The 27,829-nt window shown below is 43.2% G+C and overlaps 1 protein-coding gene across 3 annotated transcripts in view; it reads left to right on the forward strand.

Annotated features, from left to right (window-relative positions):
- The window catches only part of zfyve26 (zinc finger, FYVE domain containing 26), a 121,248-nt gene that overhangs the window by 22,435 nt on the left and 70,984 nt on the right, over positions 1-27,829 (forward strand). For all 3 annotated transcript variants that reach the window (XM_070878970.1, XM_070878971.1, XM_070878972.1), the window contains exons 12-22: positions 1,706-1,798; positions 2,096-2,161; positions 3,585-3,736; positions 6,381-6,573; positions 6,843-7,106; positions 7,644-7,763; positions 9,035-9,199; positions 10,376-10,600; positions 10,896-11,001; positions 20,772-21,511; positions 22,641-22,840. In XM_070878970.1, coding sequence (XP_070735071.1) covers positions 1,706-1,798; positions 2,096-2,161; positions 3,585-3,736; positions 6,381-6,573; positions 6,843-7,106; positions 7,644-7,763; positions 9,035-9,199; positions 10,376-10,600; positions 10,896-11,001; positions 20,772-21,511; positions 22,641-22,840 — 2,324 coding nt within the window. The remainder of the gene's footprint in view (positions 1-1,705; positions 1,799-2,095; positions 2,162-3,584; positions 3,737-6,380; positions 6,574-6,842; positions 7,107-7,643; positions 7,764-9,034; positions 9,200-10,375; positions 10,601-10,895; positions 11,002-20,771; positions 21,512-22,640; positions 22,841-27,829) is intronic.

The following is a 27,829-nucleotide window of genomic DNA, read 5'->3' on the forward strand; positions in this document are numbered from 1 at the left end:
AAAGCTCATTGTAATTGATTCTTCAGAAATTAATGCAAAAACACACAACTCCATGCGGTGGGGGAGAACAGACACATGTTTAGGAACAAGCCCATCCCTTTTTAAATAATCTCAACCCCAGAAACCCAGCTTTTCCCTATAGCCTTCAATCATTTTCTCTCCAGAAACTTACCTTAAACTCATTTATTACGGACTTTATGTTCTTTATAGTACTCCCGGCTGAACGCGGCAAGAACTGTTCCCGCAGGTCTCGGCAGGGAGCCCATTCGGCCAGGGTTAGGGACGGCGTGCTTTGGGCCCCTCCCACACAGCCTGCACACATTCGGGGGCGAGGAGCTACTGCACATGCGCGCACACTCTAGCGCACATGTACAGAGGTCCCGACACAGTTTTCAGCGCCGGGATCTGGCTCCGCCCCCCCGCCCGTTGTGCTGCGCTACGCCGAGGGCCTTCATTGTTCCAACTGTGGGGAGAATAGCAAGGTAACTTTTAGGCGCGGTTTTTGTTCTAAAAAGTTGGCGCAGCTCATGGAGTTGCGCCATTCTAAGCGTGGGGGCAAACTTGGGCCCTATATTTTTAGTCATCCATGGAGCTGTCGCTTTGGATGCACTTTCTTTCTCTTCATGGGAATGCATGCACTCTGCATCCAAATTATCTCCTCTTTGAAGGCCTTCCACTGTTTTGCCTACCAACCGATTTTTGATTCCAATCAAATCTGGGCCAGATCCCCTTTTAACTCACTGAAGTTAGCCCACTTCCAGTTAAGTATTTTTACGCTTGATTCCACCTTGTCCTTTTCCATAACTATTCTAAACCTGATAATATTATGATCTCTGTTCCCCAAATGCTCCTCCACTGAAACATGCTCCACTTGCTCCATTTCATTCCCCAGAACTAGGTCCGGCACTGTTTCCTTTCTCATTGGCTAGAAACACACTGATCAAGAAAGTTCTTGCGCACATTTCAAGAATTCCTCCCCCGCTTTGCCTTTTATACTGTTACTATCCCAGTCTATATTAGGATAAATATGATGGCAAAGATTTGAGATGGTAAGAGGAAAAACTGATATTTTTAACACAAGGTGCCAACTTTAAAGCAAGAAAGCTCACAAATGATGATATAATTTAAAAAAAGATTATTTGTGTTGCAGGGAGGTGGGTGGAGGTCGGCAGGGAACTTGGTTCAAGGCAGCCATTCACTGATGCTGAGCCTTACAGGGCAGGCGAGTCCCTGATTCAATTTCTAGTCTGGGCTAAGGTTAGTTTGCTCAGCCAAGGAAGCATTGGAGCACCTCACTTAGCATATGTGACCCTGGGCAAACACATTCAGCCAGGGCTCCAACTCCTGATTCCTATTTAGTGACTCTTGCTGGAAAATGAGTATGCGTAGATGTCAGTGAAGACTAGATTGGATGTAGCTCTTACACCTATGGTTTCACAGTCTGAAAGGGCACTGCCAGTCTCCTGGTTCCTTTGGAACTATACTCCAGCGCAAGTTGATGTGTTCAGGAGAAGGCGGGAAAAATTCTGGCTTGTTTCTGTGACATTTATAAATTGCTTGTTGCTTTATGGTTCTTCATATCTGATACCTGGAATGTGTTAGACTTGAGACGGTTTTCTGTGTTAAAAGTGCTACATAAATGAAAGTTGTTGTTGCTGCCTCTCTTGTCATGAGTTGTGTTAAGCAGCAATGTTTTTTTTTGTAGAAGGAGACTTGCCGTGCTTCACAAAAAAATATCCACCTCTGTCAAAGCACACTACACTAAAGAGGAGAAGCAGAATACGAAGAAGCAGGATGGGTAAGAAATGCAATATTCCCCCCCCCCCCCCCTTCTCTGAAGGCATTGACTTGTTTTCTTCCCACCACTTTGCTTACTCCATGATTCTGCTGCAAAACGCTCTACCCCTGTTTCCACTCTGATGAGATCAGCAAATCTAACCACGATTGAAGGTCGAACCTGAAACTCCCCAGACAGTTCCACATCGGGAAGCGCATTTACCAACTGAGCCTCTGTATTACCCGAGATGCTCAATATCCTAATTTCCTATGGCAATATTTCTCAGTACAATTTCCATTTAATTTTCTGTCTTAACAGAGCATAGAGCCAGTTCCCAGTTGACAGTGGAGAGCATGAGTGGAGATTTAAGTACCAGCACCTCAGGTATGTTAGTTATAACGCAATAGAATTTCAAAGAATACATCAGTAAGATTTTCTTTTTATTTTATTTGTGACAGAAATATTAGAATTTCATTGGCCCAGAAATTGTGGTTGGAGGCTTCAGACCTGAAAAATTTCTACGAATCTACCTGGTGGAGACTTCTGGTCCTGACCCTCTACGTGAAGGCCTTTGTAGATGTACATGTAGCCCAGGAGTGTGTGGGTTTCGTATGCATCACTGGGATCACGTGGACTGGCCCAACCTATCAGAATAGGGGAATTCCCATTCATACTTATGTGAGTTCCGTATCTCACATAGGTATGAATGGGAATACCCCCAAAAACACACAAACACCGAAAATAACTTAAAAAACCATGACATATTTCAAATTTAATCAAATGGAATTTAATTAATTATTTAAAACAACAATAAATTTACTTTTTTAAAGGCTCTAAAAATAAACTTGCATTATTTAACAGGATTTAAAATGTTTAAATTATTATAAAAAATATCTTTTTCAGTACTTTAAAAGTCTTACGCTGATAAAAGCAGGCTTATGGAAAATGCATGGTTGATAATATAGTAGAAAACCAAAATAAATACTGAAAGTACAGAGATCTGAGAAAGGGCTAAGAGGAGCAAATAGAGAATGAGAGAATAGATTAGTGACTAATATAAAAGGGAACCCAAAAGTCTTTGATAAAAGAAGGACATTTGCTGGGCAGGGGTTGGGCAAATAGTCCGCGGAGGTCCTTTAGTTTCGCATACGTGTGATCTGTCAACAGCAGATTGCAAGTGCCGGTTTCGGCGAATGCACTTCACATACCTTAACCCGGAACTTACGGGGACCCCACGGGTGTGTGCGCACCTCGTACGTGCCCATGGGGAGCGTGATTTCAGCCCCATTATCTGTAACAAACAACTGGAGTGCTGTGTAGAATGAACATAAACGCTCTTCAAACTTGGATGTAAACATCCCACTTTTCATCCAATGAAGTTGGCAACAAACCATGTTGGGTTGATTGTGTAATTCCTTGTCGAGGTGCGCGGTTTATCATGGCAATCGGAGATCAGGGTGTGTTCTATGGATTTTCACTGCCAACAGATGCATTGAATTTTGAGAATGTTGCTTACTATCTTCAATTTTGCCATTAGTTGTAGAAGGGAGGAGTTGTGTATAAAATCTCCTCAGGGTGTCTTTTAACATAACTTGGATAAAAAAAATTGGTAACAAATCTGAGTACGTGTACACATAACTTCATTTATAACTTCTGGTATTATGTTCTGTGAAATACAGTTCCCATCCTAAGTATCTAAGTTACATTTTTGTTGGGTTGAATATTATTGAAAGTATTTGTATTACTGTTTTCTCTTTGCATGTTCTGAGATCATGTATTAGTTTGTACTTATTGACAATCTCTACAGACGGGAGTGTCGTAAATATGGCTGTAACAAATGAACGGGGATTTAAGTCTCGCGTTCCCGGCCGTAATCTTCTACTTCCCTTGATGCTGGCTCCACCAGAGTCCCTTCTCATCTCCAGCATCCTGAGAGGAAACTTTGCCCAAGCCCATCAGGTAACTTAAATTCTCTTTCCAGGGAGATAAAATAATACCCATCTCTTGTGTATAAGCTGGAGTTTGCAAATAAGAACATAATGTAAAGCCACACTTCTTCTGCATTTCTTATTGGAGAATTAGTTTTGTGTTGTGGTGATGAATCAACTATCATTTGGTGTTCATCGAAAAACTGTCTAAGACCACATGAAAAGATAATGTATTCAATTTTACTGAGCCTCAATTGCCACATAAAATCACAGCAAAAATGGTGCCCTTCGCTGCATGTTCCTGTCTGCAGAGTGTATCATATTTTTAGTCCCTTGACAGTCTGTATAGATAATTCAAGGGCACCTGCTAGTCCAGGCAGCTGCTAATTTTGTTGGACATGGGAACGTAGGAAGAGAAGTAGGCATTTCAGCCCCTTTATCCTGTTCTGTTCTGATAGATCATAGTTGATCTATATCTTAACTGAATCTACCTGCCTTCGTTCCATAACCCTTAATACCCTTGCCTAACAATATGTTATCAATCTCAGTTTTGAAATTTTCAGTTGACCTAAACCGAACAGTGTTTTGGGGGAGAGGGTTATAGATTTCCACCACCCTTTGCGTGAAGAAGTGCTTTCAGATATCACCCCTGAATGGCCCAGCACTTATTTTAAGGTTATGCCCCCTTGTTCTGCACTACCAAACACCTCAATTAGATTGCGCTTTAATCTATTGTATGCAAGGGAATACAAGTCTAGTCTATGCAACGTGTCCTCATAATTTAACCCTTTTAGCTCCGCTATCATTCAGGTGAATCTGGGCTCCCTGTACACCCTCCAAGCTCAAAATATCCTTCTTGAGGTACGGTGCCCAGAACTGAAAGCAGTACTCTATATAGGGTTGGGTAACACAAATTTGACTGAACCCATGTCTAAGCAACATGTGCTGAGCTGGGTGGGGGGGGGGGGGGGGGTCCATTTTGTATAGTATTTAGCTCATTGAGAACCCCTAAAGAAATTGAGAGTCATTGTGTGAGTCTTGTCGCTAATGATGATTTTACTACTAATTCATCTTGAAGTACTTTCTTGATAGATCAGTTTTTCATCAAATAAGTCAATTAAATTTTCCTGTTGTGTGCAGCCAGACCAACATCTTCCCTCTTCCACAAAGGTGTAGCAAGTTAATCCATTTGAGTAGCTGAACTACATGGACCAGGAAGTTCGGTAGTTTGATTACTGATCTGTACTTAGTTAATTGATCTTATTCAGGTCACTGATCAGGGCACAGCATTGAACCTCAGTGTCGCTGGGTTGGGGAAGGGAAAATCAAACAAGGCTCCTGCAATGTCTGGTGGATATTGGCTGGGGACAAGATTAGGCTTGTTGTGATGCTTCTGCAGTTAAATAACCTGTTGGCTCTCACTGGCAAGACTCGTGCATGAATAATGATCACTAAGGCAAGTTACCTACAAGTGAGCAGTGCTGGTGGGATTGTGCCTGAGCAAGGAATCAACACTTTTAGGCGAGCAAGAGAGAAATAATTCAGACAGATGTGGAGGATTTGTCTCAATACTGAGATATCTGAGCTCCCTGAAAGAACAGAAGCAACATGAAACTAGTAGCTACAATTGGTAGGACAGCATAAGTTTGAATGAAAATGTTAAATTTTATTTGGTACCTTTAATTAAAATGATAATTTCACAGTAGGACTGTTAACATTGTGATAACTTAAGCAGTAGGCTGGAGCTTTTCTGGTATGATTCCTTTTAAGGTAAGGTTATGATGGCATAACCAATTATTACGATTTGGACACTCTTCAGATAGATTCTTCTGTGCCCAGAGCAAAAGACCACTTCTGGAGGCAAACTTGTGCATTCTAAGAACCATATTGTGACTGTACGTGCAAAGTAATCTAGGAGGTAATGAACTATAGACTTTTCCATTTGCTGATCAGCTCACTGAGGGACAGATAACACTAACGGACCATATAGCTCAGGTTATAAGCTATGAATTAGGTTTATTAAGAAACTGAAATGGTCCCATTAGGGAAGAAAACCTGCCATTCTTGCCCTGTCTGGCCTATATATGACTCCAGTCCCAGATCAATATGGTTGACTCTTAACTACCCTGTGAAGTGACTGAGTAAGTCACTATAAATGCCAGCCTTGCCAGCGATGCTCACCTCTTAAGAATGAAAAATATATATTTTAGAAGCATTAGTCAAATAACAGCAGAAAGGTAAGAAAACTATTCCCTTACTCTCTCCCCTCCCCTGTCTGTTACCCCTATGCCCTCTCTTCCCCCCTCTCTTTCCCTCTCTCTTCTCCATCTCCTTCCCCTCTCTGTCCAGTCATCCCTCACTCAAACCCCATTGAACCTGAAGACTGCACTTGGTCTCGATTCCTCTGACTCTGTGAAATGCCACAGATTGACTAGTGTTAAAAATGTAAATTTAAACAAAATTGAGTTTTTTAATGAATTGTTATACCATATTATTAACAGCACAGTGCAATATGTTGCATGTTCAAATTAACATGTTTATGGTTGCTGTTGTATTTTGATTCATCCCTAATTTATAGCACTGAATGTGAGTACCATATTATCATACTGTGCCACATTTCAGCATTTAGTCAAAAGTGCAGTGACTAACTGGATTATATTTTGCTTTCTTGGAAGGTGGCGTTGATGTTTGAAATGCAGTCTTCTTACTGCTATGGCGAACTGATCTTTATGGAACGGTACCAACAGGTAATTAACGAACTCGCCAAAGTAGAACAGAAAATGGAAAACAAAGGCATAGACAACACCAGTCGCAAATTAAGTGTTGGGCGGTTCACACTTCAAGCAATTGGCGATGCTGCAGCAGCAGGTAGCTGTCAAGTTCCTCTGTAGGTTTGGAGTATGATTTTGAACATCTGAATTATTAACACTTTGAAAGCATGTAATAAAAAACTTTTTGTTTTCATTTTGACTGTTCAGAAATAATCTCAATGGTTTTAGTTTTCAAAGCAAAATCTCAGAAAATAGTACCTTTCTCAGCTTGTTGGATGAGCCACTTCACCGCCACATATTGTAATGTTGGTTTATACGTAGCTTGACAGACAGTAATGTTCATCCTAATATCTTCTCCCTATATAGGTATGGTGTTTTATTCCATTTCTGATGTTGTCGAGAAGCTGATTAATTCATCAGAGATTGCCAACTCGGCACTGCTGGAAGACTTCTGGAAAAGTAAAGTACAAATTGAACCAACTGATCCTCTCCATGAAGTTCTGGAGGACCTCAGTGCTCCTGCTATGGCCGTCTTTGACCTTGCTTGTACCCAGTGCCAATTGTGGAAAACCTGTAAACAACTGCTGGAGACTGCAGAAAGGAGACTGATGGCTACTTTTGAGGCAAAAGGTAGGAGAAATAGCTTCTTGAATTGAAATAACATTTTATGAACAGACATTGCTGACAAAAGTCTGAACCAATCATATTTTGTTTTGTTGAACTTGTGAATAAACTTGGTTTTGTGAAAGTGACAATGTGAGGCTGCTATTGGTTGAAGGAAACTTAGATTTTGTTTTTGACTAAGTTTTTTTCAGCTAGTGTATCAACTCTTGTACATTAAGATTGAACTTTGCATACAGGTATTTAGAATAATTCCAAAGTAACAGTGCTCCAAGCAGTCCTTACCAAGTCAGAAGGGATCTGCAATTTAATTAGGTTCTCTGCAGCATTTTGAAGGAATCTTGCAGGTGTATAGCAGTGAAATGTGATTGAGGTACACAGTATGAATTCCCCATCCTCTCACTTTGGGAAAAAAAAGAAATCACCGTTATCCCAATAAAAAGGGACAGGGTCTAATTTCTTAAACGTGTGTTCATAAATCAGTTTTTATTTTCAGTTGTCACCTCTTCAATGAATTGATGCAACCTTACATTGTGTGTCCTGCAGGTAGAAAGGTTGACTCTGTTCGCCGTCATCCTGATGGAATCCAAGGTTTTCCTACAATCCTTCAACAAATGAGCAAAATCCTGAACTATTCTCATAGTTCACATGGATCCACCAAATCCAGTACAGTAACCTTCCTTCCTCTTAAGATTATGGAAATGTGCTGTAATTTTCTTCCTGTTTGCCTGCGTCTCTCTCCTACCTTAACTCTTACCAGGGTATGGTTCAAAGAACTCCAGTTGCCTTCCACTACCTGATTCAAGTGACTATTTCTCATCTATGAACCTTGACTGTGTCCACACATGCACTTTTCCAGCAGGTGTCGCTGGATAGTGATTGGGAGTGGGAATTCTTCCTCCTCCTCCTTCTCTCCAATCCAGGGATGTGCAACTTGCAACTTCTCCAACCAAAATTGTCTCGTTAAACACCAGCTCGGAATCAAATGCAAGATCTTTTTGGTCTGTAGGGCTCAGTACATTTAACAAATGAGCTATTGGGAAATTGCATCATAGTCTACTGTAAATTTAAGGAAATAGTAGAGTGGAATCGTGTTATTTGCCTCAGGTTTGGCCAGCCTATTACTTAGAGACAAAAGGGCAATTACAGTTGGATAAAAGTTCAGACTCAAACGCTTCAATAGTAGCTGCAGTGTTAAAAAACACTATTCTGGGCTGTAACAGTGTTTAACAAGGTTGCTAATATTGGCTTTTCTTAGGTTTGGTAGGTCTCAAAGTTCTGCTTCGCAAATAGTTTAGCACCTGTATTTAAATAAATTTGAAATAGAATCTCTGTGTTCCTTCTTTAATTTGGCCATACAAAGGATAAAAAATACTGCCATTGTAACCACTTTAATTTTGTACCTTCCGCCCACTGTAGGAATAGAGGACACTGCTGAGTGTAAAATTCAGTTTGTGCCTTAACCCAATGCATGCTAATACTCTTGTTTGTTTTTGCCTGCTTTATCTGATATCTATAGGGAGTGAATGATTGGTTGCCTAAAGAGCACAGCTTTTCTTGGCCCTTTATTGTTTGCTTGTTATGAAAGGGGGAATTTGGTATGATGTTTTCTGGAGGTTCATCATCTGATGGCAACATCATAGTCTTCTGGAAAACTTGAAAAAGAAACACAAAGATCTGGATAAATTAACAGATTGGTAGGTTCTAACCGACTAAAGATGCAGGAGACTTTGTCCCAAACATGTGACGAGGAGAGGAACAGATTACTCTTTAGCTGGGGAGAACCAATGAGTGCATTAGCTTTCTACGATACAGGGTCGCCTACCTCCAACACCAACACTGTCATATATATTTGTTTGGCATGTGGTTTCTCCAGAATCCGTCCAGCTGAGGAATACTGTCCTACAGTACTTCATCTGTCTTTTTCATTTTGGCAGAGCCTGCTGAGGACAGAGTTGCCAGCCACCTCAACTGCAGTATGACAGAGCTCCTACTAACATGTTACCCTGCACTTTCTGAGGACTGTGTTACTTCACAGCTCAGCTTATCAGAGTGCTTGGAGCAGATCACAAAGAAACTTCAAACAGCAATAAAATCTACTGGTCAGTATCAGAAATAGAATGTGTCTCACATCCTTATGTATGTTCTGCAAGTCAAAATAGTTTTCCAATATTCATGGTGTGCATGCCAGCAAGATTTGTGGAACTGTGACTGTGTTGCGATACTTCTTGCAAATGGAAACCATCCTATGTTACTAGATATTATTTATAGTTCCCATATTTTTCTTTCAAAAAGGGATCTGCTATAATTATATTGTCTGTCTGGCTCATCAATTTGTATAAATTTCCAATTGCCAAGTAACGAAATGGGAAATATTAGTATCTTCCTCAAATTCTGCCCTCTTGAGCATCCCTGATTATAACTACTCAACCTTCGGTGGCTGTGCCTTCAGCTGCCTGGGCCCTAAGCTCTGGAACTCCCTCCCTAAACCTCTCTGCCTCTCTACCTCTCTTTCCTCTTTAAGACGCTCCTTAAAACCTACCTCTTTCACCAAGCTTTTGGTCATCTGCTGTAATTTCTTCTTGTGTGGCTCGGTGTCAAATTTATTTGTTTTGTCTTATAACACTGTTGTGAAGCGCCATGGGACATTTTACTATGTTAAAGGCGCTATATAAATAAAAGTTGTTATTTTAGCTGCAGGTGATTAAGGCAGAGCACATCGAAGAAACTCCTGTGTCCAAATTTCAATTTCTGCAAAGGAAGCTCCACTTAAAAAGAAACAATACTAAAATATAGTGCTACAATACTAGTGGGCAAATAGCTCCACAATTGGGATTTTAAAATGTTTTGATTGTAGACTAAGCCATTAAGCATATGGTATAGCTGGATCCTCCTAACACAGCATGCATGTACTTTGCTAAATCGAGATGGGAAAACCCATGGAACATTTTTAGAATTGAGATATATTAAAATTTTTATAAGACCTATTTTTGAATGTGATGATTAGGAGTATTTGCACTTCAATTACTAAAACTGTAAAGTCTGGCTTAGTCTGCAATTAAAACATAAAAAATTTGCAATTGTGGAGCTGTTAACCCGCTCATATTGTAGCATTATATTTTAGTGTTTTTTTAAAAAAGAGGAGTTTCCTTTGCAGAAATTGGACACCGGTTATAGGAATTTCCCATAGATTCTGGAAAATAAACAGCTCTGCACAACACATGCTGTGATTAATGCTTTCATGGATAAAGAAACTCAAAATCATTTTACTGTTTCAGAGTCAAAAGGAAATATACTCAACTGCCTGGAACAAACAAGTTCTCGAACTCAAGATTCAGAAGGCCACACAGTTCGTAACCAGATGAAGCAGTTGCTGAAGAATCTGGATCAGCAGATCCAGACTGTGATAGATAACCAGATTCGAGCTGACTATGTGCGAAGCCTATTTGACTACATCAACACGCTTGCAGCAGTGCTTGTTCGAAGTATGAACCGAGATATTGGTAAGGCCCATAAACAAATTAATATCTATATTCAATTAAAATTGCACTGATTTAGTTGCTAATTTCTAAAGTAAGTCGATAAGTTCAGTGTTCTTTAATAATAAAATGTCGAAAGCAAAGAATGACATGGGTGCGGAAGGGTGGGAGGAAAGGAGAGGTTAAATGGCAACAGTGTGTGCAGCAGAAAGCAGTTCAGCAAACGTGTGTGGTGATTGTAGTACTATGAAGCTGACTTCGTGTTGGTTTTGGGCAATGTAAGCAATCGCCAAGTCTAATCGTGTTTTCTTTATCTTAGATCAATTTGCAGATGTAAAAATAGGAAATCCCTTCATAGTTCTGCAACAGACACCATTGCAACTTTTTGCGCATCTGCTTTTTGAGAAGCCGACGTCACCTGACCGGTATGAATGAGATTTTTTAATGACTGTTCTGATACTTATAGTAAAAAGCACGAACTGTCAGATTTCTGTATGATGTTTATTGTCTCCTTACTTTACCCTGACGCAGCATACATAGGAACAGGAGTAGGCCATTAAGCCCCTTGAGCCTCTTATGCCATTCAGTTAGATCATGGCTGATCTGTATCTTAACTCTATTTGCCTACCTCAGTTCCATTTTCCTTAATACCTTTACCTAACAAAAATATATCAATCTCAGTTTTGAAATTTTCAGTTGACCCCAGGCCTCAACCGCTTTTTGGGGGGGAGAATTCCAGATCTCCACTACCCTTTGTGTGAAGAACTGCTTCCTGACATCACCCCTGAACGGCCTAGCTCTAATTTTAACGTTGTTCTGGACTCCCCCACCAAAGGAAATTATTTCTCTTTATGTACCCTGTCAAACCCTTTAATCATCTTAAACATCTCAATTAGGTCACCCCTAATCTTTCTAGACTCAAGGGAATACACACTTGGGGCCCAAGTTTCGGGACGCGCCTAAAACGGCGCAGCCCGGACCTGGGCGCCCGTTTTTCGCGCCAGAAAGTGCGCCTAAAAAAAACTTCCCTATTCTCCGGCTCCCTGCAGGTCTTCTGCAGCCGGGCGCAGCTCAGCACGAGCTGTTGGGGGCGGAGCCAGGTCCCTGCGCCGAAAACAATGCCGGGACCTCTGCACATGCGCGCTACAGTGGGCGCTTGTGCAGTAGCTCCAGGCGCCCGAAACTGTGTGTGAGGGGCCCGAAGCACGCAGCCCCTAGCCCTGGCTGAATGGCCTCACTGGGGCTGCGTGCATAAGGCTTCTCCCATGCCCAGCTCCTGCTTCCTCCCGACCCGACTCGACCCCCCTCCCCCCCCCCCCCCCCCCCCCCCCACGGACCTCCGAGACCCGACACCACCTACCTGTAAATCTAGCCCGAGGTCTTGGGCCCAGCCGTTCAGCCTCCTTCTCTCCCTTCCCCCCTCTCCTTCCCCCCTCTCCTTCCCCCCTCTCCTTCCCCCCTCTCCTTCCCCCCTCTCCTTCCCCCCTCTCCTTCCCCCCTCTCCTTCCCCCCTCTCCTTCCCCCCTCTCCTTCCCCCCTCTCCTTCCCCCCTCTCCTTCCCCCCTCTCCTTCCCCCCTCTCCTTCCCCCCTCTCCTTCCCCCCTCTCCTTCCCCCCTCTCCTTCCCCCCTCTCCTTCCCCCCTCTCCTTCCCCCCTCTCCTTCCCCCCTCTCCTTCCCCCCTCTCCTTCCCCCCTCTCCTTCCCCCCTCTCCTTCCCCCCTCTCCTTCCCCCCTCTCCTTCCCCCCTCTCCTTCCCCCCTCTCCTTCCCCCCCCTCCTTCCCCCCCCCTCCTTCCCTCCCTCCCTCCTCTCTCCTTCCCTCTCTCCTCTCCCCTCTCCTTCCCTCCCTCCCTCCCTCCCCTCTCCTTCCCTCCCTCCCTCCCTCCCCTCTCCTTCCCTCCCTCCCTCCTCTCTCCTTCCCTCCCTCCCTCCTCTCTCCTTCCCTCCCTCCCTCCTCTCTCCTTCCCTCCCTCCTCTCTCCTTCCCTCCCTCCCTCCTCTCTCCTTCCCTCCTTCCCTCCTCTCTCCTTCCCTCCCTCCTCTCTCCTTCCCTCCCTCCTACATCCTCTCTTCTTCCTTCCCTCCCTCCCTACATCCTCTCTCCTTCCCTCCCTCCCTACATCCTCTCTCCTTCTCCCCCTCTCCCCTTCCCCCCCTTCTCACCCCCTTCTCCCCTTCTCCCCCTCCCCCCCACCTCACTTCTCCCCCTCCCCACCCCCCTTCTCCCCCTCCTAGCCCCCTTCTCCCCCTCTCCCCCTTCTCCCCCTCCTCCCCCTCTCCCCCTTCTCCCCCTCCCCTCGCTGTCAGAAACACAGACACTGACAGACAGAGAGTGAGAGACACAGACAGACAGAGACACTGACAGAGACACACTGCGGGGACCGTCCCAGCACGTTGTTGAAGGACTCCCGGTGCTGCAGTCGGTAAGTAGAAAATGTTTTATTTATTGATTTAAAAAATTTATTTTTTATTTTTTATTAATTTTTTTTGATTGATTTATTGGTTGATTTATTTATGTATTTATCATTTATTATTGATGATGGCTCTTTATTTGTAAAACTGAAGTGTTTAATGTTTGTAAACTTCCCTTTAAACCCCCCCCCCCATTCCCTATGCCTAATTTGTAACCTACGCCTGATTTTCTAAAGTGTAGACAAGGTTTTTTCGAACGTACAAAAATCTTCACTTACTCCATTCTAAGTTAGTATGGAGTAAGTTTTCACTGCCAAAACTTTGAAAACAGGCGTAAGTGGCCGGACACGCCCCCTTTTGAAAAAAAAATTCTGTTCCAAAGTGAAACTGTTCTAACTGACTAGAACTGGAGCAAACTAAATGCCGTGAATTTGAATTTCAAAGATACTCCGTTCTACACCAGTTGCTCCAAAAAATCAGGAGCAACTGAGGCCGAAACTTGGGCCCTTAGTCTATGTAATCTGTGCTCATACTTTAATCCTTTTAGCTCCAGTATTATTTTGGGGAATCTGCGCAGCAACCCCTCCAAGGCCAATATATCCATCGTGAGATGCAGTGACCAGAACTGAATAAAATACCTGCTGCTGGGCCTCTGAACTAGTTGCTAGGAGGTGCACGAGTAACCTGGAGTAATTCTCTAGTTTTTCTCTTCCCCCTTTTGGAGGCAGCAGCTCCTGTTGGGCAGTTGGTTGACATTTGTTGTGTGGAAAATTGCAAATGTGAATTGCTATGGAATTCTAATGATAGAACCATACCATTAGAAAAATAACTGGATTGAAGCTTTTTATAATTAGAATAATGGTATTACTTATGTTAAAATCTGTAATTCATTGACTGTGACGTGCTTGAGTTGTTATGAAAGGCACCACACAAATGCAAGTTTCTTTATTCTTTAAACCCAGTAATATGAACATTATAAACACAGCGTGGGCCCAAATTTCATGGACATACCGCTCGCTTACCGCTCAAAAATGCGATTTTGGTGAAAAAACACCTACATACCGCCGACATGCTGCTCGGCGGAATATTCATCATTGACATACCATTGAGCAGTATGCATGCACACCGTCCGCCGTGTAGGACCGGCCAAAAAGTCCGATTTTCATTGCACACCGCCGACATACCACTGGAGCTGTATACCGTCCTGGAAAAGGTGGTTTTACGCGATGATAAGTGGGCGGGAATGGGCGGAGTGCTCGGAGCCGCTATTTTTAAATCGGGAACTGTCAGCTAAAGCAGCACCTTTGTATTTCTGAGGTGAACAGTGACTTTACAGTGTGATTTATAGTGGAAAAGATATTTTTATTGATACTGAGTAACTTATTAAGATCAAAGGCATTTTAGTTATATTTTTTTCATTGAAAATTATTCTGGAGATTTAAAAAGAATGGGGCTTGTACTATCTCAGCCTGTATTGCTGATTACCTGTCTAATGGAGGATCCAAATGTGAGAAGGTTTATTGATCAGAGTTATCAGGGCAATGGAGGACGTCGCAGACTGATGAGGAGGAGGAGGCCTTACCCGCAAAGGATTTTGAGGGAGAAGCATTCATACTTGGACCTGACCGATGGACAGTGCGTTTGAAGGCTGTGCTTCCGAAAAGAGGTGATCAAAGAGATTTTCCAGCTCATTAAGGCAGACCTGCAGCCCAGTACCACAACATTACTGCACTCTCTGTTGAGATGAAGGCGACTGCGGCACTTTCCTTTTATGCATGCGGCTCATTTCAGGCATCAGCTCAGGACATATGCTCTATTTCTCAGTACGCTACTCATCGCTGCATTCGACAGGCAACCGAAGCACTGTATGCACGCCGGATGGAGTTTATAAACTTCCTAATGACCAGGGAGGCACAGAGTGACAGGGCTTTGGGATTTGCATGCATTGCCGGCTTCCCCAAAGTTCATGGTGCTGTTGACTGTACCCATATTGCCCTGTGAGCATCATTACAGGAGGCGGAAGTGTACCAAAACCGTTAGGGATTTCACTCCCTCAATGTGCAGTTCGCATGTGACCATACACAGCACATAATGGCAGTGAATGCCAACTTTCCAGGGAGCATCCATGATACGCACATCTTGCGTGAGATCATTGTGTCTGACCTGTTGAAGTCTCAGCCACAAGTTAGATGTTGGGGGACAATGGGTACGGCCTCACCACCTGTCTCTTGACCCCCCCCTGCAGAACCCTCTGACAGAAGCCGAGCAACGATTTAATAAGAGCCATATCGCCACATGTAATATTATCGAAAAGACAATTGGAGTGCTGAAGCAGCGCTTTCGATGCTTGAACCACTTGGGAGGCAGGCTACAATACCACCCTGAGCAGGTTGCTCAGTTCACAGTGGTGTGATGCATGTTGCATAATTTAGCAATCATGCGGGGACAGGAATTGCCACAGGGGACTGCGGGACCACCTGGGGAGAGAGTGCAGGAGACGGAGGAGGAAGAAGAGGAAAATGGAGGGAAGGAGGATGAGGAAGACCTTCCAGATGAACCCATGGCACAACCCCCCGCCCAAACACCACAGTGGAGGGCAAGCGGAGCATATGCCACTGCAAAATTGTTACGGCAGCAGCTCATAATTGAACACTGCTTGAATGTGGAGAGCTGCGTGTTGACACCCTGATGACTGTTACCCCAAAAGTTTGACACTGTACGAGAGTGCTCAAATTCAATTCAAACATTTATGTAAAAATGTCAAAAAATACAACAATTTTAAAACTTTGTAAAACTTATAACTATAAACTACTGTAACAACTTTAATAACAACTTTAATAACAACTTTAATAACAACTTTAATAACAACTTTAATAACAACTTTAATAACAACTTTAATAACAACTTTAATAACAACTTTAATAACAACTTTAATAACAACTTTAACAAAACTTTTCTCAAACTTCAATTATTCAATGAACAAGTACAACAAAAGACCCTTTACTGTCCTTGACCTCGACCGCGTGCTACACCACCCTTGGGACTATTCTCCCCTTTCTTATTCCCGCCCTTCCCTTTCCCAATACCCCTGAGCCTGGACCTCCCCGTGGTGGTACCAAGCCGGCGGGCAGCACTGCACCCTGAGTGCTGTTGCTGTCGGGGATCAGACATTGCAGGCGCAATAAATGGGACCTCTGGAGAAGCTCGTGATGTGGAAGGCACGGCTTCAGGGCTGGAAGATGCAGGCAGCTCCCCACTCTCAGGTGCTGTCGACCTGACGACTATGGCATGGAGGGATTCCGCGCCATGTCCCGATCCTGTTGATTGCCGCATGGCTTCAACGGAGTCGGTGGTTCACTCCATCGCGGTGATCAGACGCAACATATCCTTCGACTGTCATTCTGATAGAACTGCGATGTTTGTGGTTATTGTAGCCATGGCCTTGAGCAGCTCTCGACCTATGTCAACGCTGGCCTGTGACAGACGCACCATGTCCTGGTACACGTTTACAGCAACCGACCTTTCCTGCACCAACCTCCGTCGCTGCGGCAAAGGCACTGCAACACTGCGGGTGCCTTGCTGTGCACCGCTTGGTCCCGCAGAATCAAAGGAATCATGGGGGCATCCCCTGAATACAGACCTGGTGGCGGAGGATGTTCCAGCTGTCCCACATGGAGCTGGTGCATCATCCTTCGTCTCCACCCCCACCTCCACCTTCCCTGGATGCAGGATCAGCGGCTCTTTCTCTTCTTCATCATCTCTGCCAGTAGTGAAGTCGGGAGAGGGCTGGGTGATGCCAGAGGTGGAGGCAGTGGGTCTGTCGTCTGGTGTTTCTGTGTCGGTGTGGTCTGAATCGTCCACGTCTGGAAGTACAAAGCAACATTTAAAAATGCTTGGCACCAGGGGAGGGATCAGGGTTACATGAGTACATAGTACAGTGACTTATCGCAGTCTTAAGAACACAAGAACATAAGAACTAGGAGCAGGAGTAGGCCATATGGCCCCTCGAGCCTGCTCCGCCATTTAATACGATCATGGCTGATCCGATCATGGACTCGGGTCCACTTCCCTGCTCGCCCTCCATAACCCCTTAATTCCTTATCAGTTAAGAAACTGTCTGTCTCTGTCTTAAATTTATTCAATATCCCAGCTTCCACAGCTCTCTGAGGCAGCGAATTCCACAGATTTACAACCCTTTGAGAGAAGAAATTCCTCCTCATCTCAGTTTTAAATGGGCGGCCCCTTATTCTAAGATCATGCCCTCTAGTTCGAGTCTCCTCTATCAGTGGAAACATCCTCTCTGCATCCACCTTGTCAAGCCCCCTCATAATCTTCTCGTTCTTCTGAATTCCAATGAGTAGCGGCCCAACCTCCTCAACCTTTCCTCATAAGTCAACCTCCTCATCTCCAGAATGAACCTAGTGAACCTTCTCTGAACTGCCTCCAATGCAAGTGTATCCTTTTGTAAATATGGAAACCAAAACTGTAGGCAGTATTCCAGGTGTGGCCTCATCAATACCCTGTATAACTGTAGCAAGACTTGCCTACTTTTATACTCCATTCCTCTTTGCAATAAAGACCAAGATTCCATTGGCCTTCCTGATCCACCACTGCTGCAGTACTGCATTACATATCGCAGACAGACAAAACATATATGCATTGTGTTACATGCCCCCAACATTACAGTAAATCACATGAGCCTAACATTGCTGTGCAATAAACTTACATTACATTACATGAGGCCAACATTACATAGAAACATAGAAAATAGGTGCAGGAGTAGGCCATTCGGCCCTTCTAGCCTGCACCGCCATTCAATGAGTTCATGGCTGAACGTGCAACTTCAGTACCCCATTACAGGTAAAGTTACATTACATGACATGACAGGACCGCAACACAGACTGGGGAAAGTATTCAACTTACCATCCTGTGTGAGTGGGTGAGCTCCAGTGCCGGTGGTGGCGCGGTTGCTATCCCCGACTAGGGACAGGGCACGGATCTCTATTTCAGGCAATGGCTCTTGGGTTGTAGATCGGCTGCTATTGCAGATGTCTTCTGCAGAAAGTGAAGTAAATGAAAGTAAAAATCTTCAATCCATTTAACATCGCAGACACACACACACACACACACACACACATACATTAAAAACACTACATTGATCCTCTTGTCACTGCCTCAAAGCACAAATGCATCGGCGTAACCTTAAGATAAATAACATAATGCGTGTGACACTGAACCTACATTTACATGGTACATAGCACATGGGGGAGGGGCTGGGGTTACATAAATAAAATCATTACTTACTCTTGCTACACCAGGTCTTTCTTGGCCTTACTTATCTTTCGGTCTATTCAGCTTTGCAATTTTATGAATTAAAGGAATTGTGTAGTTTGACATGTTGAAAACTAAACACTGTAATTTACTCCTTTCGTTACTATTTTATGATTAATTTTTGGCATCTATTATAGTTAGTTGTATAGAACCAGTTGAAGAAACAGCAGCATGATTTTTGTAAGCATTGAAAACAGTTGTTGGGAAGCTCCGTAGTGCTAACCTATGAGAAGTGGTCTGGTTAGAATTGGTTGGGGTGCTCTCCCTGCTTTTGAACTCTGTCATTGCCTGAAAGCACAAATGCATCGGCGTAACCTTAAGATAAATAACATAATGCGTGTGACACTGAACCTACATTTACATGGTACATAGCACAAGGGAGTGGTGCGGGGGGTGGGGCATTAATAAAATCACTCTGTTCTTTTGCCTTCGTGCCCTGAAACCTGTTTCTTTTCCCTCTTTGGAAAGCGTTCAGGGGCAGAATATGATAGCAGAGCACATGTTTGACAGGAAGCAACGTGTAAATGCAGTGAGCAAAGTGAGCTGGATCTTGATGCTGTCCCTGATGAAGCTCCTATGGATTTAGTGTTTGAAAAATCCCAAGTGTGTGACATGATTCTTACTGCTTGGTTTTGTGATCGAGATGTATCCCTGATCATCAAAGTTGACCAACTTGAGGCACTGTGCGCATGCACATGAGTCCATATAGTACGTGTGCATATAGGGTGGGGAATAATGAGGCTGTAGTTGGGAAATTGGGGAATAAAACAAATTTTGAAAAATATAATCCTTATTGAAGATAAGACCATGAGAAAGTGGACTTGGGTGTGGGCGTGCCATGCGGTAAGCAAATTGACCAATAATTTGGACCTTCAGGGGACCTGTAAAGTGAACCTGAGTAGAGACTGCAGGGCAAAGCTGAAGCAGTGTGATATTAGAAAATGGAAATAAAAGTTAAGTGACGAAATGGAAACAGTTTTTAGCCACAGCATTGGAATAGCCCTAACCAAAATCACAAATGTCATCCTTTGTGGCAGTAGTGGATTATCCTTCCTTGACCTCCATGCAATCTTTGACTTGGTTGACCGCACTATCCTTTTCCAACGCCTCTCCTACATTGTCCAACTCGGTGGCATCATCTTCACTTGGTTCCATTCTTACCTATCCAACTGTAGCCAGAGTATTTCCAGCGATGAGTTCTCTTCCTGCCCCGCATTCATAACCCCCAAAGTCCCCTCAAGATCTATCCTTGGCTCCCTCCTCTTCCTCATCTACATTCCGCCGTTTGCTGACATAATCTGTAGACATATTCTGACGACGCCCACCTCTCCACTACCAGTCTCGACCCCATCTGTGCCTCTCTGTTGTCAGACTGCTGTTCCGGTGTTCAGTCTTGGATGAGCATAATATTCTCCAGCTAAACAGTATCCATAATCTTCAACTCCCACCACAAGCTCTGTACATTTCCCACCGATTCCAGCCCCTCCACAACCAGATTGTCTGCAACCTTCGCATCCTATTCGAACCTGAGCTAGGATTCCGACCCCATATCCTCTCCATCACAAAGGCCATCGACTTCCATCTGTATCCTATTGACTCTCAATCCTCCAATGCCTCAAATTTAAAATTCTCATTCATGTGTTTAAATCCCTTCATGGCCTTGCCCCTCCCTATCTTACATTGTTCAGCCTATCTTTGTAACCTCTTCAAGCCCTACAACCTTCCGTGAAACTCTCCATTCCTCTGACTCTGGCCTCCTGTGTACTACCCTTTCTTTCACCCTTCCATATCTTCAGAATACTATGCCTCACATTCCAGAATTCCCTCCAAACTTCCAACTCTCTCTCCTCCTTTTGAGACCCTCCTTAAAATCCACCCCTCAGACGTAGATTTTTATCACTCCATCTAATATCTCCATCTAAGGCTCAGCATCCATTTTCTCCATACACCTTGGGATGTTGTTTCTACATTGCAGATGCTATATAAATGTAAGTTGTTCGAATTATTCAACTGCAAATGTGTTAACAATTCAGATTCTGATACTCTGGAATTTTTGAACAAATATTTAGATTTGTACAGCGTATGTTTATGTACTATTGTAGTACTGAGAATCTAATGACTACTGAAAAATAGCTTGTGTGTTCTGGACTTGTTTTTTAAAATTTTCTTGATTGTAATCCATGTCTTAAACAAATCTTTAGAGCAGAAGGCCTCTTAATGTTTTAGGATATGCAAGAGAAATTGTATTTATGTAACATCTTATTACATCATTGAATGCCTTAAAGTACTCCATATGCTGAATTACCTTTTTTTGGATTGCGGCGACTCTTATTGTTGACAATGTGATTGCCATTCTGCACCAGAAATGTTTCCCAAATAGCAGTTTATTAGATATTATTGAGTCAAGTGCACTGAATTTGTTTATGGTTACCTGAAATGTATTCTCTTTCTTAGGCTGTTCATGTTACTGCACAAGGAAGAACTGAACTTGAATGTACAACAGATCATTGTTAACTGCTGCTGTGAACATCTTCCTCTGTGGAATACCAGGATATTCAGCCACTGCCCAACTTTTCTCAGTGAAGTAACTGAACTGATTGAAGAACACACAAAACACACTCTGCCTGATTTGGGAATCATCTTCCCAAGCTCATTCCATCTGGCAGAAGAAAATCTAAAAGATGAATCTCCAGATTATTCCTTGGGACCATACTCTCTTATTCCTTCTGCCCTGAGTTTCCTCAAGTCCCGTTCAAAGTTACTGGCAGTCCTTGTCTGTCTAACTGCTACCCGGGGTCAAAGGGCACTTAAGCACAGTCTGTCATGGAAGGAACGTTTGAGTGGTCGCACGGAGGCACCCCTCGACATGGAACAGATCTCCAAGGAGTGTGAGCAGTTAATGAAAGAATTTCCAGTCCTTGAGCATTTTCTTTCTGCAATGGCTGAACCTTTTCCAGGAACCCAAGAAGCAGCTGCTAGTCTTGTGGACTCTCTGTGTGGTAATCCATGTACTACCCTTTTGCTATCAGGCCTTCATTCTGAGATAGCTGTAAGCACACTAGCAGAAGTCTTCAGACAAGTCCTGTGTGATAGACACTGGCTAAGAGCATTGAAGATTCTTGATTTGTATGGTGATGAGAATGAAGAGTTTGAGAAACTCAAGGATATCCTGCTCAGCTGTGCTGTCGTGGAAGGTAAGGCTGCAAAACACTCACAGTGACTGAATTGTCAGATCCACCAAGCATTTAAATCCAGTTAAAATTTAAACACATGTCTGGGAAGGGTAGAATATTTTCCAGGAGGGCAGATGTCTAAAATATGTAGATTAATGAGTTGGCAAAAACATATTTGAGTGGTGTTTTCCCATTACATCAGTATTGAAGCCATGCAAAGACAGTGCTTTTTAAAAATCCTTGGTCCTTGATTTTAAGGATGTCTTGGTTATGGCATTTTTAAAATAAAAAAAAAAACCCTCTCCTCTACTGGTCACTACATGGAGTTTCTTCCACACTGTGGGTGTGACAGTCATTGATGCTCTCTTTCTTTTACATATAAAACATTCAGGAATCTCTTGACAATATTGAACTGCCAGGCCTAAATAACTTTGTTTGTGACGTCAATAATCATTTTATTGTTCTGGATTATTTTATAGTTATTAATTAGAACTCTTCCCTCTCCCCCTCCCCCCAAATGTATCTATTTGTAGTAATATATTAAATCAAAATGGGGACTGAGTTAAGTCTGCCAAGTCCTGGTCCAGTTATCCATTGCCCTTTAATCCTGCTGTACCTGAAGGCTACAATTGATTCTGACTCCCCATGTGAAACACCACAGGACATCAACTAATAATATATTAAAATGCTGAGGTCAGTGTCAGTTTTCCATGATAAATTCCAATGTCCATATTTATGATAGAAACTGCCTAAACTTGTCATGCTGTAATTATACCCTCCTGCCAGTAGAGGCATTGCATGGTGTGATTAGCATTGCTGCCAATGTTTTGTAACCAAGCAATGAAAGCCGTCTCCTACATCAGCTGTCCCCCACATTGCTGAAATCTGATCTGTCCATGTCAGGTTGACAAATAAGCTTAAGTTTTAAGGACATGAAGCATAAAACAATGGGCTATTTGGCATATAAATCCTGCTCTTTTTGCAGACCATATATCGTCCACCTTATTATAGCTTTTATCCATGTTTTTAATCTCTTTTAAATATTAGTGGTGAAGTGGTTCTCCTTTGTCAATGAGAACTACAGGTACTTGTTTAATTATTGCCTCAGTAATTCACGTTATTTGATGATGAATTTCTGTTTCTGCGGCAGAGAAAGAAGGTTGGAAATATCTGTTCCGTATAAGAGATGCTATTCTACGGGCTAAATTGGTTCTCCACTGCTCCGAGAAGTGGCCACTTGATGCTTGCCTGGAGGTTCTGTTGTATTGTCTGAGTGATCCCAGTACAGATAAAAGGGAATTAAAGTCAGATCTGCACACGAAGAAAAGGGAGCTGCAGGTTTACGAGAAGGTACATGGCATCCATTTATAATCAATTGATATAATATGAAGGATCCGTGATCGTACAGGATCACCGGCAATTACTGGCCAGAGGATGTCAGACCACAGAATTTGTTTCAAGTCCCTGCCATAGGATGTCTGTTATCCATGAACCACTGCTTTACTGTTGCATGTACATGTAACTAGCAGCAGAATTAGTCTTAAAATATAGATTTTTCTACATTAACGCATTACTTAAAGTATACCCTTTTGTTACTGGGGACCTTTATGATTTGACTTTTGGTTTTCTTGTTGCATCTGATGTTTTATGGATGGTTACAGCAGCTCTCGCACACACTAACGTGTGTTTCTAGGTTTGGGGAGTGGGGGTGTGACGGTGGTGTGGGACGCGACATGGGGACACTTGGGCGTAGTGAGTACATTTCTAAACCTTTTTGTGCCACCGTTTTGCTGAAATTTTGACAGACGATGCTATGCACCTATACTTTTTTGTAAAATCCTGTGATATTTTTAAACAAATATAATTTAATTTATAATTTATATAATTTAAACTATATATTAATAGATGACCTGCGACATTGTTCATAGTGAATGAGAATATTGACTGCTTCATAGTAATAGCAGTCAATATTCTTAGGGATGTTTATACTATGCAGGGGAAAATGTCAGCAATGCTAATTTACACTAACTAAGTCAAATAGCATTTTTTATAAATGCGCTATATATTGTAAATGTCCAATACAAGTTTAACCTCCCTTATCCAGAACTCCCTTATCCAGAATCGCCCCATATCCAGAACCATTCCCAGCCATTGGGTGGCGCATGTGCAGAACTCCGACAAATTGAGGTTTTTCCTCGCTGCCGACTCCCACTGGCTTGACCCCGTGATCCACCGTTCTCCCATGATCTCTCTGCTGCACTCCCAGCCCCAAGCCAGCCAGCCCCGATATCCCCTTGCTCAGTACCTGTACCATCAATTTAACGTGACCACCCCTCGTCCAGAAAAATCCCTTGTCCAGAACAGGCCAGATCCTGAGGGTTCTGGATAAGGGAGGTTCTATCTGTATATAAATGCAAGGACTTCTTCACAATGGCAATCCGGATGGTGGGTGGCACAATAGAGGGAGGCCTGTGAGCGGTTGAAGAATGGATGCACAGCGTGATGACGTATGGGCAAAGACGTTAACATTTATAACTCGAATGGCACCAGGGATGAGAGACTTTGGTTATGTGGAGAGCTTAGAGAAGCTGGGATTGCTCTCCTTAGAGTAGAGAAGGTTAAGGGGAGATTTAATAGACGTTTTCATAGAGTAGATAGTTTCCACTGGCAGGAGGGTCAATAACCAGAGGACTAAATTAATGTACTGAATAGCAAATAAAATCTGGTTGGTAGTCCACAATACACGCCAACAATCATCTCAAATATACTCAATGATTTCAAATTGAGCAGTAAATTCCCAATCGTATTCAACAAATCGTCCCTGAACATTCAGGGGCAGAAATTCAGGTCATTTGTGCCTGCCATTAGCGGATGCTAACAGGGTGCAAACGACTGGGTGCGGCACCGCTGACGACTCCTGCTAAATTCAGCGGGGGTTTAATGGCGGTGCTACAACATTGCACCCGCGATCTAATGCGTCCAGAGACGTGATGTTATCACCGAACCCAGCACCCCCGTTAGCACACTGGACCCTAAATTGGGTATCGGTCCCAGAAGCTGCTCCGGGTGATGATAGCAACAGTTTCAGGGGACGCGTACAGGTCGTCCGGCTGCTAGCGGGGCGAAAGTTAAAGGGGATATAGCTGGCTGCTCCTAAAAAAAAAGTCCGCATTTTTCCCCCCCACTGCTGCCGCGTTGGATGCGGGGTCTGTGCCATGATCGCTCAGTGCCGGACTGATCGTGCAGCATCCCCGCTCCCCGGTGGTCCAGGTAGGACCCTTTTTATTCTGCGAAGTATGTAGCTTGGGCCCTTCCCTTTAATTCAGGGAAGAGCCCTCCTACGCGGCATCGCTACGCGGTCCAATGCTTAGCACTGTTGAGCCGTGCACCCTATTGCCGAGCTGTGTGTCCCGCAACCACCCCAGAAAGGAAGTGGAGCTCTTGATTTAGCGCCATCACTTCGTTTCGGGGGGGGGGGGGGGGGAACACCAATTTCTCGTAAGAGGCGAGACTTCTGCGCCTGGCGCAAAGTTTTGCACCTCACGAATATTACCGCCCCCAAACGGTGCGCACCCGAATTTCTAGGCCCCAGTCTCCAATATAAGGCCAAAAATACTCAACACAATTTGTACCCTAGCATGCCTTGAAACAATGCTGACCCCCATAATTCCCAGTGTTACTTGGGTGGGGAGGCGATAAAGGCCGATGGATGTGTCAGTATTTTTAACTCTCTTTACTTTTTAGGCTAATCAGAGGTAAGAATCAACCAAGGTTTAAAACTTTTTGAACAATTGATTTTATTAACATTAAAGCACAACAGGTTTACAGATAGAGAGATGCATACAACCTTAAGTAAGTAGTACAACTCGTAACTCAGAATGGTCAAATTCTTCTGCTTCGGGAGACTGAGGGAGTTATTTATCCGTTGACATCATTGTTGTTCTTCTGGTCTGTCTTGTGGACTGTCTCCAGTCTGTCTCGTCGAACTTTCCAAAATGGCTGCTTTTATACCCTTCTTGCTAATGCAAAAACAAGCTTCTAATACTTCATTATCCTCTCTCTTTCCGATGGTTTGAAACAAGTTGATGCTGACAGCATCTGATATTTATAGCAGTTTCCCTCAGTCTTTCAAGGATTTCCTCAGCAGCTGTCTTCTTTAACCTGATTCTTTAGCGACTTGAAAGTCTAATTTCTAATCTAATTTCGCCTTCTAAACAGCAACAGTTCTGTATTCTATTCTGTGGTGTTAGTACTTTTAACCAAATTCTGCTCTTTTAGCAAGTAATTAATCCAGGGTTTCTAGCCCATCATTTTAGTTTCTTTAAAACTGGTATTTTGGTTTTATATTACACTTCAAAATCCTTCAGATGGATGTGTGAGCAAGATTTGGATCAGGTAGCCTGGGCAAAAAGCCACAAGAACTGGTGGAAGAGGTATTGTGGGACAGGCGAGGAATCGGGGAGCATGCAAAAGGTTAAGCGAGGGAGCCTTGAAGCTCTTTGGGCCGCAGGGCCTAAATGATTGAAAACTGATATCGGGAGAGGGGAGGTAAGAAGTGGGGAGGGCGTGAAAAATCAAACTAAAAGTAACGTAAAATTAAGAATAGATGCAAGGCAATATCGATGAAAACTTAGCTGGCAAGAGGGTTCTGGAAGTGAATACATGCTCTACAGCGCCTCCAAATGGTGGGAGCCTGGAACTTGGCTGTGACAAACTGGAAGTTCCCCATATGCCATGAAGACTGACTGTCCTGTGTTCCCTGCTAGATAGAAAGTGCTACTTGTGGTATGACCCATTGAGCTCTGTTTAGGTTTACTGATTTCAGTAACTCTGGGGATTCCTGCCAGCCCAGCTTGCTGATTTATCTCAACAATTCTCAGAGCTCTTGCCAGCCGGTCCTAAGCTCCCATTAATTTCAAGGATGCATGTTGGCCCACCGTGCTGTGACTTTATTTAATTTATTAATTCTGTAGATTCTTGCTGTCTGCTTAATGTTAATTTTATTTAATTATTTTGGGGAAATCTCATATTCTGGCCAATTGGTTGTCAATTACGCACCTTCTGAACTCTTTTTTTATTCATTAATTTGGTGAATCCAGTTCTCTTAGGCCAAAGCCCACTTTCTGCATTCTTGACGATCTTGCTCTGCTCTTCCTCAATTTATTCTGTCCGCTTTAGCCCCACCATCGCTCCATTTTGTCATCTCCATTCATCCTCATCTGTCATATTCCCTTCCTCCCCTTTTTCTCATTTAATTCTACTGAATTTCATTGCTTCCATTTATCTATTGTTTCTGCTCACTTCAGCCCTGCCTTCTTTCTGTTCTTCATGACTACCTGTGATTACTTTGGACTTGGGCTCTCTGCACTCCTCCACAGCTCTCCATATGCACTTAGTTGCTCGCTTTCTAGACCTCCATATCCATTCATTCATCCAATCTATTCCAATTCATTTATAATTATTTCAAACTTCTATAACTCTGCTGCAGTGCACATCGCCCACCCCTCGACCATTCCTTATGCCACATTCTAACTTCTCCATCTACAATTGCTCATTTCCCTATCCCAATTTTTGCTACCCGTGCTGTTCATTTCATCTTCATTCTCCAATTCCCCCCCAAGATCTCTCTTCACCTTACTACATACTCCAATTACTCACTACCCCATCTTTATTCAATACTCTACCTCAACTGTCCTCTACCCCACCGATCCTCAATAATATCCTACCCACAGCTACTTACTATTCTCCTCAAACTACTCACTGCTTCCTCGACCTCACCCTTCCAGACCTTTTGAACTACCTCCAAAATCACCACAAAACTAGTACCCCTGTTCAACACCATATCCTCACGTTTGGCATCAACATCAGTATGCTCTGTTCACTTGCTTATACAAGACCATTTTCTCGAACTTTCTATGAGTGCCTAAGTTTCTGGATATATAATAACAGACCTTGTGTGGCATTACACTCGGTGCCTACCTCAACAAAGTGTGATTGCTGAACTGTTATGGGAAATAAGTTTGATACTTGGAGGAAGTATACATTTTCCACAGGCCTTTTAAATAGATGTTTCATTACTACTAGTTTTGATCACCATAATACAGCACATGGATAAAAAAAAATCTCTCCTATAACTATCACTGCTTGTCTCCCACTCTCAGTTTATTTCTCCTCTTGGTTTATGTGCTTCTGTGAAGTGTTTTTTTTATAAACATTAAAGACTCTATATAAATGCAGGTTGTGCTTCTCACTCTCAATGTTATTTGTCTCCAATTCTTTCTCTGCCTTCTCTCTCTAATTATATGCTTTCTTATGTCTTTTTCTCTTCTACATTTTTTA

This window comes from Pristiophorus japonicus, chromosome 4, assembly GCF_044704955.1.
Source record: "Pristiophorus japonicus isolate sPriJap1 chromosome 4, sPriJap1.hap1, whole genome shotgun sequence".
NCBI classification, from domain to species: Eukaryota; Metazoa; Chordata; class Chondrichthyes; family Pristiophoridae; genus Pristiophorus; species Pristiophorus japonicus.